The sequence below is a fragment of the Pelophylax lessonae genome (genome assembly GCF_965119305.1).
Source record: "Pelophylax lessonae genome assembly, chromosome: 10".
Classification (NCBI taxonomy): Eukaryota; Metazoa; Chordata; class Amphibia; order Anura; family Ranidae; genus Pelophylax; species Pelophylax lessonae.
Window position 1 is genome coordinate 241,089,363 of NC_138777.1, and position 13,978 is coordinate 241,103,340.

Genomic DNA, 13,978 nt, shown 5'->3' on the forward strand with positions numbered 1-13,978 from the left:
GATCTCTAAATCCTTAAGGTTTCTTGGCAACTCGAAGTTTCGGCTCCCTCCTCCATGTATTTTCTATAGGATGAAGGTCTGCAGACTGGCTGGGCCACTCCATGACCTTCATGTGCTTCTTCTTGAGCCACTCCTTTGTTGTCTTGGCGATATGTTTTGGGTCATTGTCATGCTGGAAGATCCATCCATGACCCATCTTCAGTGTTCTGGCTGAGAGAAGAAGGTTCTCATCCAAGATTTTACAATGCATGGCCCCACCCACTGGCCAATCAATGTGGCAAAGTCGGCCTGTACCTTTATCAGAGAAACAGCCCCAAATCATCGTTTCCACCTCTGTGCTTGGCTGTAGGGACGGTGGCTGTAGGGTCGGCGTTCTTAGGGTCATAGTCAGCATTTTTCTTCTTCAAAACACAGTAAGTCGAGTTAATGCCAAAGAGCTCAATTTTGGTCTCCTCTAACCACAGCACTTTCTCCCAATCCTTCTCTGAATCATTTAGATGTTTTTATTGGGCAAACTTTAGGGGGGACCTTGCGGGCGCTGCAGGATTTCAGTCCATGGCGGTGAATTGTTACCAATGGTTTGTTCGGTGACTGTGGTCCCAACTGCCTGGAGATCATTCACTAGCTCCTCCCATATAGTTCTGGGCGGATCCCTCACTTTTCTCATGACCATCCTCACCCCATGAGGAGAAATCTTGCATGGAGCTCCAGACTGAGGACCATTGATGGTTATTTTGTATTTCTTCCATTTGTGAGTAATCGCTCCAACATTTTGTCGTCTCCTCACCAATCTTCTTGCTGATGGTCTTGTAGTCCATTCCAGCCTTGTGCCGGTCCTCCAATCTCCTCCCTGACCTCCTCTGACAGCTCTTTGGTCTTCCCATGATGGTGAGCTGTGATTGGAGGAAAGAGATTCTGTGGATGGGTGTCTTCTATACACATAACTTGTCGTTGGGAGCTCCTTCTTACATTGACAGGACTAATCTGTAGCCAGTCTGTGGGAGGCAGAATTATTGTTGGTTGGTCGGGGATCAAATACTTATTTTACTCACTGAACTGAAACTCCATTTATAACATTTGTATCATTTTTGGTTGATATTCTGTCTCTATTGTATAAAATTCACCTATGATAAAAATTATACACCTGCCATTTCTTTCTAAGTGGGCAAATTTACACAATCTGCAGGGATCAAATCATTATTTTCCCCCCTGTATATATTGTGTAGGGGCAGTAAGGGGCGATTTGATGATTTTTTACTTTATTGGTGGGCTGCAGTGTGTAAAAATGCAGCATGGTGAAGCGGTCCCTTACGGTGAGCCTGGATTTCTCTATGTAGATGAAAGCAGAGTATATAGGATACGGTGTGAATGAGACCCCCCCCCCCCCCCCTCCCCCAGCGGTCACCCTCATAGATTCAGGCCTGATTTTAGACATTGCTGCATCCTTGAATGAAGAACGCACAGCGTGTTCTCATTTCCACAGTCAAACAAAGACGGCACCAATCTACACAAGGACACATTCTGCTTCCTGCCGCTTTTTTGAAAAATGAGATATAATTTTTATTTTCACACCCTGGGATACTTATTGTAGGCATTTGTCATATAGTGGAGGCTGTACACATCAGCCTTGTTCTGGGAGGCCATTACTGTTGCTACTCAATGACTTCCCTGATAGATATAGCCGGTGACTGTCCATAGGCAGCAGTGACATACATGATGAATATTAATAGTCCATTACTCATTCTATTCTGCAACATGCTAACCATGTGCCCAAAACCACCACGGGGACATTTCAGGGGGTCGTACATCTGAATGGGTTCATGCTTGTAAAGGAAAGTCCATTCTGTTCTTTGCCATAAAGATCTCATTATGGTCCCATTATACACAAGGGACTGGGAGGAAGGTGGAGCATTCACTCTCTGGGATCATCTACAGCTGCTATTGTTTTCCCCCCCACATCTGATGTATAGGGGGTGACTCCTCCCTCCGTGTATAGGGGGTGACTCCTCCCTCCATGTTCTACCTATCAATAACTTATCACTGGATGGATTAGCCCTTTTAATATGTAAGTTAAAGGAAGCAACTGTCAGGAAGGAAGGGGTAAACCAGTTATATGCGTACTGAAAGTTGGCAAGGGGGGGGGGGGGGTACACGCGTACTGAAATTCAGCAAGTGGGGGGGGGCAGGTACACGCGTACTGAAAGTCGGCCGGTAGGGGTGGGTACACGCATACAGAAAGTCGGCCGGTAGGGGCGGGTACACACGTACAGAAAGTCGGCCTGTAGGGGCGGGTACAGAAAGTCGGCCTGTAGGGGCGGGTACAGAAAGTCGGCCTGTAGGGGCGGGTACAGAAAGTCGGCAGGTAGGGGCGGGTACACGCGTACTGAAAGTCGGCCGGTAGGGGCGGGTACACGCGTACTGAAAGTCGGCCGGTAGGGGCGGGTAGACTCGTACTGAAAGTCGGCCTGTAGGGGCGGGTAGACTCGTACTGAAAGTCGGCCTGTAGGGGCGGGTACACACGTACTGAAAGTCGGCTGGTAGGGGCGGGTACACGCGTACTGAAAGTTGGCCGGTAGGGGTTAAGTTAGGTACATGCGTACTGAAAGTCGGCCGGTAGGGGCGGGTACACGCGTACATAAAGTCGGCCGGTAGGGGCGGTACACGCATACTGAAAGTCGGCCGGTAGGGGTTAAGTTAGGTACACGCGTACTGAAAGTTGGCCGGTAGGGGTGGGTACATGCGTACAGAAAGTCGGCCGGTAGGGGCGGGTACACGCGTACTGAAAGTTGGCCAGTAGGGGTTAAGTTAGGTACATGCGTACTGAAAGTCGGCCGGTAGGGGCGGGTACACGCGTACTGAAAGTTGGCCGGTAGGGGCGGGTACACGCGTACATAAAGTCGGCCGGTAGGGGCGGTACACGCATACTGAAAGTCGGCCGGTAGGGGTTAAGTTAGGTACACGCGTACTGAAAGTTGGCCGGTAGGGGCGGGTACACGCATACTGAAAGTTGGCCAGTAGGGGTTAAGTTAGGTACACGCGTACTGAACGTTGGCCGGTTCCACAGGAAGTGGGGCAATTCTAAAAATATCCTGGTCCTTTCCTTCGAGCTTTGGATGGAAGGGGGATGGGATGTGCTGGGTTTTTATTTTCCTCACTTAGGTTTTGTTCACACAGGCCTCAGTTTGTACAGGAACAGAGTACAGCAAACTTTCTGCAAGCTTTGAGCGCTTTGTTGAAGTCTTCATCCTCAGGTGAGGTTCAGGTGAACGTTCTCTCACTTCCAATAAGCAGCCAGCAGGCTTTCTTCTATGAGCTTTAAAGCCCAACTCCAGGGAAATAAAAACTCTCTCTTGCAGTAGGGATACCTCTGCACTGCAAGGGTTAAATGCTCATGTAGGTCTAAAAGAGGGGAAAATTGGCTTTTTATTTTACCAACCCCGTGCCCTCCCCACCGGTGCTCCGCTCTCCTATGTCCTCACAATTCTACATCCAAATGTATGAAAATAGGCCATGGCAGTGATCTGTAGGGGGTCTGTAGGTGATCTGTAGGGGGTCTGTAGGTGATCTGTAGTCCGTGGGGGGGGGTCTGTTGGTGATCTGTAGTCCGTGGCAGTGATCTGTTTGCCGTGGCGGGAGTCTGTAGGCTGTAGCGGTGATCTGTAGGGGGTCTGTTGGTGATCTGTAGGCCGTGGCAGTGATCTGTTTGCCGTGGCGGGAGTCTGTAGGCTGTAGCGGTGATCTGTAGGGGGTCTGTTGGTGATCTGTAGGCCGTGGCAGTGATCTGTAGTCTGTGGCGGGGGTCTGTAGGTGATCTGTAGGCTGTAGCGGCAATCTGTTGGTGATCTGTAGTACATGGCGGGGGTCTGTAGGTGATCTGTAGTCTGTGGCAGTGATCTGTTTGCCGTGGCGGGAGTCTGTAGGCTGTAGCAGTGATCTGTAGGGGGTCTGTTGGTGATCTGTAGGGGGTCTGTAGGTGATCTGTTTGCCGTGGCGGGAGTCTGTAGGCTGTAGCAGTGATCTGTAGGGGGTCTGTTGGTGATCTGTAGGCCGTGGCAGTGATCTGTTTGCCGTGGCGGGAGTCTGTAGGCTGTAGCGGTGATCTATAGGGGGTCTGTTGGTGATCTGTAGGCCGTGGCAGTGATCTGTTTGCCGTGGCGGGAGTCTGTAGGCTGTAGCGGTGATCTGTAGGGGGTCTGTTGGTGATCTGTAGGCCGTGGCAGTGATCTGTAGTCTGTGGCGGGGGTCTGTAGGTGATCTGTAGGCTGTAGCGGCAATCTGTTGGTGATCTGTAGTACATGGCGGGGGTCTGTAGGTGATCTGTAGTCTGTGGCAGTGATCTGTTTGCCGTGGCGGGAGTCTGTAGGCTGTAGCAGTGATCTGTAGGGGGTCTGTTGGTGATCTGTAGGGGGTCTGTAGGTGATCTGTTTGCCGTGGCGGGAGTCTGTAGGCTGTAGCAGTGATCTGTAGGGGGTCTGTTGGTGATCTGTAGGCCGTGGCAGTGATCTGTTTGCCGTGGCGGGAGTCTGTAGGCTGTAGCGGTGATCTGTAGGGGGTCTGTTGGTGATCTGTAGGCCGTGGCAGTGATCTGTAGTCTGTGGCGGGGGTCTGTAGGTGATCTGTAGGCTGTAGCGGCAATCTGTTGGTGATCTGTAGTACATGGCGGGGGTCTGTAGGTGATCTGTAGTCTGTGGCAGTGATCTGTTTGCCGTGGCGGGAGTCTGTAGGCTGTAGCAGTGATCTGTAGGGGGTCTGTTGGTGATCTGTAGGCCGTGGCGGTGATCTGTAGTCTGTGGCGGGGGTCTGTAGGTGATCTGTAGTCTGTGGCAGTGATCTGTTTGCCGTGGCGGGAGTCTGTAGGCTGTAGCGGTGATCTGTATGGGGTCTGTAGGTGATCTGTAGGGGGTCTGTTGGTGATCTGTAGTCTGTGGCGGGGGTCTGTAGGTGATCTGTAGGGGGTCTGTTGGTGATCTGTAGGCTGTAGCGGCAATCTGTAGGTGAAAACTGTCTGGCAGAAAGTTATGCTGACCTATGAATGGGAGTTATGGCTTCTAATCTTTTCCAATATCAATAAATTTCTGTTCACATTTTTTTTTATTAAGTATCAATATGCAGCACTAGAGGGCAGCGGATGCATTTCCAGGTCCTAGACCGATTAGTGGACTCTGCATAGTAATATATCACTAACAATGTGGAGTTCTGAGCCAAAAAACACCCCCACCCCCACCACCCAAAATGGAATATCTCAGTCTGGACACCAAAGAGACAAAGTCCATTTCCCTGCTTTACTGTTGCAATGAGAAGGAAAACATCCATGAGATGCCGGACCTTTAATGTGAGTTCACACAAAACCCAGAGATTTCAGGTCAGGCTGCTCCCCCCCCCCCCCCCTCCCCGGGGGAACCAGAAAGTAAATGCACCAATGGAAGCAGCACCAGACATTGCTGTCTGGTAACTCTCCAGTTCCAGCAATTTCCTTCCCTAGACAGACCCCAATCTCTTATTTATAATGAAGTCCTGATGAAGGGGGAGTGTTTTTCTGGTCCCTGAAACGCGTTGTTTTTTAGTGTAAACTGATCCAATCATTTGACGCTCATCATTCAGTCCGGTGCTTCCTCCATTGGTGCATGTTTATCTCTAAGAAGTGTATGGCAGTGTGGGATCCTCGCAGGAAGATCCCGGCATGGCGGACGATCAAAGCTGCCCCTTCACTGTCCTCCCTGCTCGGAATCTTCACATGTCTGCAGCACTTGCAGCTGTTTGTACTTTTTGGCCAAGTCGACATTACTTCTTCCTTTCTGGAATGGATAGGACCACAGAATGGCATTCCAGTGATGTCCAAACTTCCTCACCCCGTCCAGCAGGTCTGCGATCTCCTTCTGGGTGAAATCTTTGCGAGTCGCTCTTCTGGGATTGGCCTGGTCAGAGTTCCTGAGACTCTCTGCCTATAATAGAAGCTCAGAGTTATCGCTTATAAAACGCATTCTTCACACTCCGCACTTCATCCTACAAAACGCTGTGTGGCTGCAGAGCTGGGGACCCGCAAGGTGTCATTCTATGGGGTCATCTGAACCCGGGGAGATGTAGGAGCCGAACCCGGGGAGATGTAGGAGCCGAACCCGGAGAGATGTAGGAGCCGAACCCGGGGAGATGTAGGAGCTGAACCCGGGGAGATGTAGGAGCCGAACCCGGGGAGATGTAGGAGCCGAACCCGGGGAGATGAAGGAGCCGAACCCGGGGAGATGTAGGAGGGGAACCCGAAGAGATGTAGGAGCTGAACCCGGGGAGATGAAGGAGCTGAACCCGGGGAGATGTAGGAGCCGAACCCAGGGGAGATGTATGTACCATGTACTGGTATGAAGAAGTCTCCTGTTCTCTCTCCCCCCCCCCCCCCGATATGTGTCTGCTGTACCATGTACTGGTATGAGGAAGTCTCCTGTTCTCTCCTCCCCCCATCCCCCACCCCAGATATGTGTCTGCTGTACAATGTCCTGGTAAGAGGATGTGGAGGGGGGGAGCGGCTGGCTCAGGCTCTCAGCAGCTCGATGAAACGCTGATCTGGGTGTCGGTCCTTGCACCTGGCAGATCCCGACTTCCATTGTTGTGATGACGCGGTGCCTGAACCGACTTCTGTGACATCAGCAGAGAGCGGACTTCAGCGCCCACTCTCTGCTGAAAGACAAACTGCACTCCTGTGATCCATAGGAGATGTACAGCCAAACCAGCTTCCCCGTACTTCTCCTTTAACCTCCGGCATCCCCAGCGTCTGTATCACAATGTATTCTGTTATTGGTGCTGCTGATCATACATTTGCTGTAGGCACATCTGGAAAGCAGCGCTGCGCCTGGGTTGGTGTATTCTGAGATCTGAGATCAGTTTGAGATTCTTCTGAGATTATTTAGAATTTATTGACAATTGCAATTGTCCTGCAGGTCACCTTCTAACCTGCATCTGACCCCCCGATAGGCTGCGTCCCCATTGACCCCTGTGGAGAGAGAAGCCGTCCTGTGGACACGCGCTCCTCATACGTGTGCCGCTGTCAGTGACCTGACACCATATACAGGCCGGCTTCCTCTGATAGTATATAGAATGAAGGAAGGACAGCGAGTGTTAATGTGGGCGGGGGAGGAGGAAACTGTCCATGCCATCTATAATCTGACATTCTGTATATAGAACTGTCACAATCTACTAATATTTAGGTGAAATCAGATGTAAACATCCCAAAAAGAGGTGAAGAGCGGGAAAAGATGCCCCTCCCCCTCCCCACCCCCACCCAGAGCTGCAAGAGACGGGCAATGTGACCACATTCTCCTGCGTTACACCCCGTCACCCATATTATTGGGACCTTTTACATAAACGGAGCGCTCTTTTATCATTTTATTCTCTGATGGACGTTCATTGCCACAAAGTTCTCCATGTTTTCCGAGGGGGTTTGAAATCCTGGAACAAAATACAGCGCCGGGATTCCTTTGTATCGATTGTTTAACTTGCTAAAGGATTTGAGCTTCTGCCAAACAGAATAGGCAGGTCGTTATCCACAAAGTTCTCAGCTGCAGCAACCCCCCCCCCCTTTACTGCCCCTACCTGTCAGGTCTGGGTGTGAGATCCCCTGCGCCCCCCCTTTACTGCCCCTACCTGTCAGGTCTGGGTGTGAGATCCACTGCGCCCCCCCTCTTTACTGCCCCTACCTGACAGGTCTGGGTGTGAGATCCACTGCGCCCCCCCTCTTTACTGCCCCTACCTGTCAGGTCTGGGTGTGAGATCCACTGCGCCCCCCCTCTTTACTGCCCCTACCTGACAGGTCTGGGTGTGAGATCCTCTGCGCCCCCCCCTTTACTGCCCCTACCTGTCAGGTCTGGGTGTGAGATCCACTGCGCCCCCCCCCCCTTTACTGCCCCTACCTGACAGGTCTGGGTGTGAGATCCACTGCCCCCCCCCTTTACTGCCCCTACCTGTCAGGTCTGGGTGTGAGATCCACTGCGCCCCCCCCCTTTACTGCCCCCACCTGTCAGGTCTGGGTGTGAGATCCACTGCGTCCCCCCCCCCCTTTACTGCCCCTACCTGTCAGGTCTGGGTGTGAGATCCACTGCGCCCCCCCCTTTACTGCCTCTACCTGACAGGTCTGGGTGTGAGATCCACTGCGCCCCCCCCTTTACTGCCCCTACCTGACAGGTCTGGGTGTAAGATCCACTGCGCCCCCCCCCCCCCCTTTACTGCCCCTACCTGACAGGTCTGGGTGTGAGATCCACTGCGCCCCCCCCCCCCCTTTACTGCCCCCACCTGTCAGGTCTGGGTGTGAGATCCACTGCGCCCCCCCCCTTTACTGCCCCCACCTGTCAGGTCTGGGTGTGAGATCCACTGCGCCCCCCCCCTTTACTGCCCCCACCTGACAGGTCTGGGTGTGAGATCCACTGCGCCCCCCCCTTTACTGCCCCTACCTGACAGGTCTGGGTGTGATATCCACTGCGCCCCCCCTCCACTGCCCCTACCTGTCAGGTCTGGGTGTGAGATCCACTGCGCCCCCCCCTTTACTGCCCCTACCTGACAGGTCTGGGTGTGAGATCCACTGCGCCCCCCCCCCCCCTTTACTGCCCCTACCTGACAGGTCTGGGTGTGAGATCCACTGCGCCCCCCCTTACTGCCCCTACCTGTCAGGTCTGGGTGTGAGATTCCCTGCTGAACCTGCGGCCCTCAAGCTGTTGTGGAACTACAAGTCCCATGAGGCATTGCAAGGCTGACAGTTACCAGCATGACTCCCATAGGCAGAGGCATGGTGGGACTTGTAGTTCTGCAACACCTGGGGGGCCGCAGGTTCAGCACCCATCCTCCACCCCAAATAAACAATTTCATCATCAAAGGACTTCTAGAAATCAACCCTCCTCATGCCTCACCCCCGCACCTCCATGGCCCCGCCTTTTGTAAACCACATCAATACAATTCCACATTGACGATCAATGGATTGGGGTACCTGATCTCTGGCAGACCGGAGCTCATCAATAATCACTTCCTGATTTCTTCCAGGCGATTCTTTCCGTTCTTCCAAGTTTAAATCAGATTTTGGTACTGAAAAAAACAATGGAGGGGCGTTCCTATTACTATCCAATGACCACTGATTGGAATAAAACAATGGAGGGGCGTTCCTATTACTATCCAATGACCACTGATTGGATAAAACAATGGAGGGGCGTTCCTATTACTATCCAATGACCACTGATTGGATAAAACAATGGAGGAGTGTTCTTATTACTATCCAATGACCACTGATTGGATAAAACAATGGAGGGGCGTTCCTATTACTATACAATGACCACTGATTGGAATAAAACAATGGAGGGGCGTTCCTATTACTATCCAATGGCCACTGATTGGATAAAACAATGGAGGGGCGTTCCTATTACTATCCAATGACCACTGATTGGATAAAACAATGGAGGGGCGTTCCTATTACTATCCAATGACCACTGATTGGATAAAATAATGGAGGGGCGTTCCTATTACTATCCAATGACCACTGATTGGATAAAACAATGGAGGGGCGTTCCTATTACTATCCAATGGCCACTGATTGGATAAAACAATGGAGGGGCGTTCCTATTACTATCCAATGGCAGCTTTACAGCAAACTCTTTAATTATTTCCACTTCTTATCCACTGACTGCGGAGAAAGTAACTTTACATTTCTGGGTGTAACATGAGAGAATGTGGGGAATTTCAGGGGGTGTGAATACTTTTACAAGGCACTGTAATGGAAGGTGTAACATTGTGGTGTAGATAGTGAGCTCTCCTGGTAAATGTAATCCTTCTCCTACAAAGCCGGCCGTACGTTCTGCAATTTTCTTTTCTTCAGTCACGGGTTGAAGGGAAGAAAATCATTTGATTTTCCCATCAACACCTTCAGTGCCCCTCCCACTGTTTTCTGACGGCAGGTTTCCCCACCCTCAGAATACAATGATCACTGCTGGGGGTTATAACCACCTGCTGTGATTGAACCAAACAAAGAAAACGACAGGCTGGTTGTACTGAAGTCAGCTGATAGAATGACTATCGTACAACCAGCCTGCCCATAAATTCATCAATATTGGGCTGGTTTCTGCTGAACAAATTTCCATGCGTCTATGGCTGGCCTAAGAATGGAGGTGAGGGGGTTAATTTGGGGGTTGGGTGGTAAATAGGAACTGATCTCTGGATCTATAAAAGGAAAGGAGCAGCCATTAGTGTTGTCTGTAATCTCCCTCCGATGACTTATCCTGCCTTGCTCTGCTCTGTATCTCTGTGTGGAGGCGGCCATATTGGTAGAGGCGGGGCTTTGCTTCCTTATGTCAGAGTCTACGGCAAGGAGAACAGTGAGAAGCACAGTGGTGACATCACCAAACCTCCTCCAATCTTCTGAGACCTGCAGTCAGAGGAGGCGGAGCCTCAGGCCTGGTGCAGTTTGCAGATTCCTGGTACATTTTGCGTTTTTCATCCATTGAAGTCAATGGAACCAAATTCACAACCTGCTGGCTGCATATTGGAATTGGTAATAACAAGCTGCACATCGGTACCATTTAACCCCTTCTCCGCCTAAATCATCCAATAGCCAGGATTCTATCTGTAGTGTATTATAGATTTTTATGTGATTTATGTGTTATATACAGTATATTGTATATTTTTTATGGGTTGCCTTTATTTATATTTAATAAATAAGGTTTTATCTTTATTGTAAAAGCCTTACCTAAGTTTGCATTTATCCTCCCTTTCATTTAAATTCAATTTAGTATCCCGCAATTTTCGGCTATAAAATAAGCTACCAATTATTTAGAATTGTTGGGGAACGTAACCCCTACCTCTTCATTTCCATATATCCAGACAGTCCTACATTTGTGGGACTGTATATGCTGGGTGCATCTGATTGTTCCTGGCTATTGGATGACTTAGGCGGAGAAGGGGTGCACATGTAGCTACCCCCCCCCCCTTTGACAAAGTTGGAATGACGAAACGTTAGGGCGTGGCTACGTGGCAGACCGGAGAAGTGAACGGGTGAAGCGGCGGCGGTTCCTCCATGTCTGACACATTAGCGTGGAGTTGGTGAGGAGGGGGGGGGGGGTGGGGGAACACCGGGGAACACCCCAAACCCCGTATTTTACATGCTCTGTTGATTTTGGTTTATGTGAGTGCAACTATTATGTGTTAACAATAAAAATTGGAGAATTGAACCCGTATTGCACTGGTGGATCCCCTTTGTTTTCCCTATATGTACATGTGAGAGGAGATATCATTTAAGGCGGACCCCCACACTTAACAGTGTTTTGTCATTGCGTTTGCAGCCCTGACCATGAAAATGGGGGGCATCTTGTTGGGGTGAGTTACCAGCTGATGGGGGGAGGGATCATGCAGGTGGTGGATCTAAGTGGTGCCCAACATTCAGCACGGAGCTCCTTTCTTCACACCGGTCACTACTTTATCAAATTTCGAGCCGGTTCACACTGGGGCGACCTGTCAGGCGACCTGGTCGCCTGACAGGTCGCCTGCCATAGAGAAGCTGTGGACCCGTTCTAATAGGAGCGACACAAGTCGCTCCGACTTAGAAAAAGGGTCCGGAGCTTCTTTGGGGCGACCCGGAGCGACCTGCATAGACTTCAATGTTATGAAGTCCGTGCTGGCCGCTCCGAGGTCGCGGTGCGAGCAGCGCACCGCGACTTGTGAGGTCGCCCCGGCAAGTTGGATCGCTGTAATGTGAACCGGCTCTTCATTAATTTATCTGATTTATTTTGTGCACAATTCCACCTTCTATGTGTTTATTTTTATGATTATTTGTTACAATATTGTATTTTTTGCACATATTTCTTTAAAGTGTTTTTGCGCAGCTTGTGGGAATTTATTTTTCACACTTTTTTTATATGAACTGTAGAAAGTTATAGGAGAGTCACACGCCTCACACTGAGGATAGGCAGCTATGTGGTGACCGGAGTGCCTAGGCATCCTAAAGTAACAGGAAGTAATCTATTCAGGAGGAATTCCAAACTAAAAATATATTTTCAGAATATGTATTGGACACAATTCCCTTTTCTAAAAGTTTCCCATACCATAACACACCTCCCGTCATTGATATCAGTTCCATGTGAAGGGTTTAGGTGGGTGGGGGCTGGGAGGTGATTTAGTGTTGGGGAGAAGGGACATGTTAGGGACCATTAGGGAACATTTAGGATTTACATTTGTACCTTTCCCTAAAAGCCCCTCAGGTGGGAAATCAGTGGAGAATAAATTATAAAGAGTAATAAGACTTCAGAAAATCAGCCTCTTTATGAGCAGAAAGGACTTCTGGGTAAAAGCTGTTTTAGATGGCGACCAATACAAAGCGAGGAAGTCATTCATTCACTCATTGTATTCATTAGAATACAATGACCAAATGCCGAAACCAAAATTATATTCATGTCAGTCTGGTCAGTAGATTCAGAGCTATAAGTGGCTGAAGGTAAGAGTCTATCTAACATTCTCCTGTAAAAGTTTACCCCCCCCCCCCCCCAAAATAAAAAAAGCTCAGTCCATCGATGTGACGACAAGCATCACTGACAGATGCTGGGACTCAGGAGGGGCGTGGCCAAACCTGACTTTTATATTAATAAATGCTGCAAGCAAAGCCAACAGAATACTGGGATGTATAAAAAAGGGGATTCACTCCAGAAATAAAGAGATTATTCTCCCACTCTACAAGACTCTGGTCCGGCCACATCTGGAGTATGCTGTCCAGTTCTGGGCACCGATCCTCAGGAAGGATTTGCTGGAACTGGAGAAAGTCCAGAGAAGGGCAACAAAAATAATTAGGGGAATGGAGGACATCAGCTATGAGGAAAGACTACAAGCACTGAACTTATTCTCTCTGGAGAAGAGACGATTGAGGGGGGATATGATATCAATGTACAAATACTGTACTGGTGACCCTAGCATAAGGAACAAACTATTCAGAGTAAGGGAATACAATAAGACACGTGGCCACTCAATAAAACTAGAGGAAAGGCGGTTTAACATTTAAATACGCAGGGGGTTCTTCACTGTAAGAGCGGTAAGGATGTGGAATTCTCTTCCGCAAACAGTCGTATCAGCAGGGAGCATTGATAGTTTCAAAAAACTATTAGATGGGCACCTTAGAGACCACAACATACAGGGGTATACAATGTACAACATACAGGGGGTATACAATGTACAACATACAGGGGGTATACAATGTACAACATACAGGGGTATACAATGTACAACATACAGGGGGTATACAATGTACAACATACATGGGTATACAATGTACAACATACAGGGGGTATACAATGTACAACATACAGGGGTATACAATGTACAACATACAGGGGTATACAATATACAACATACAGGGGGTATACAATGTACAACATACAGGGGGTATACAATGTACAACATACATGGGTATACAATGTACAACATACAGGGGTATACAATGTACATCATACAGGGGTATACAATGTACAACATACAGGGGTATACAATGTACATCATACAGGGGTATACAATGTACAACATACAGGGGGTATACAATGTACAACATACAGGGGTATACAATGTACAACATATAGGGGGTATACAATATACAACATACAGGGGGTATACAATGTACAACATACAGGGGGTATACAATGTACAACATACATGGGTATACAATGTACAACATACAGGGGTATACAATGTACATCATACAGGGGTATACAATGTACAACATACAGGGGTATACAATGTACAACATACAGGGGGTATACAATGTACAACATACATGGGTATACAATGTACAACATACAGGGGTATACAATGTACATCATACAGGGGTATACAATGTACAACATACAGGGGGTATACAATGTACAACATACAGGGGTATACAATGTACAACATACAGGGGGTATACAATGTACAACATACAGGGGGTATACAATGTACAACATACAGGGGGTATACAATGTACAACATACAGGGGGTA

At 49.1% G+C, this 13,978-nt stretch overlaps 2 protein-coding genes across 2 annotated transcripts in view; both read right to left on the reverse strand.

Annotated features, from left to right (window-relative positions):
• The window catches only part of DYNC1LI2 (dynein cytoplasmic 1 light intermediate chain 2), a 332,150-nt gene that overhangs the window by 110,428 nt on the left and 207,744 nt on the right, over positions 1 to 13,978 (reverse strand). The gene's annotated exons all lie outside the window — the stretch shown is intronic.
• The window catches only part of TERB1 (telomere repeat binding bouquet formation protein 1), a gene marked incomplete at its 5' end in the record, with an annotated part of 113,547 nt that continues 105,200 nt past the window's right edge, over positions 5,632 to 13,978 (reverse strand). Inside the window, 2 exons of the mRNA XM_082271067.1 lie at positions 5,632 to 5,942; positions 8,966 to 9,060. Of these exons, the coding sequence (XP_082127193.1) occupies positions 5,706 to 5,942; positions 8,966 to 9,060 (332 nt within the window). The 3' untranslated portion in view covers positions 5,632 to 5,705. The remainder of the gene's footprint in view (positions 5,943 to 8,965; positions 9,061 to 13,978) is intronic.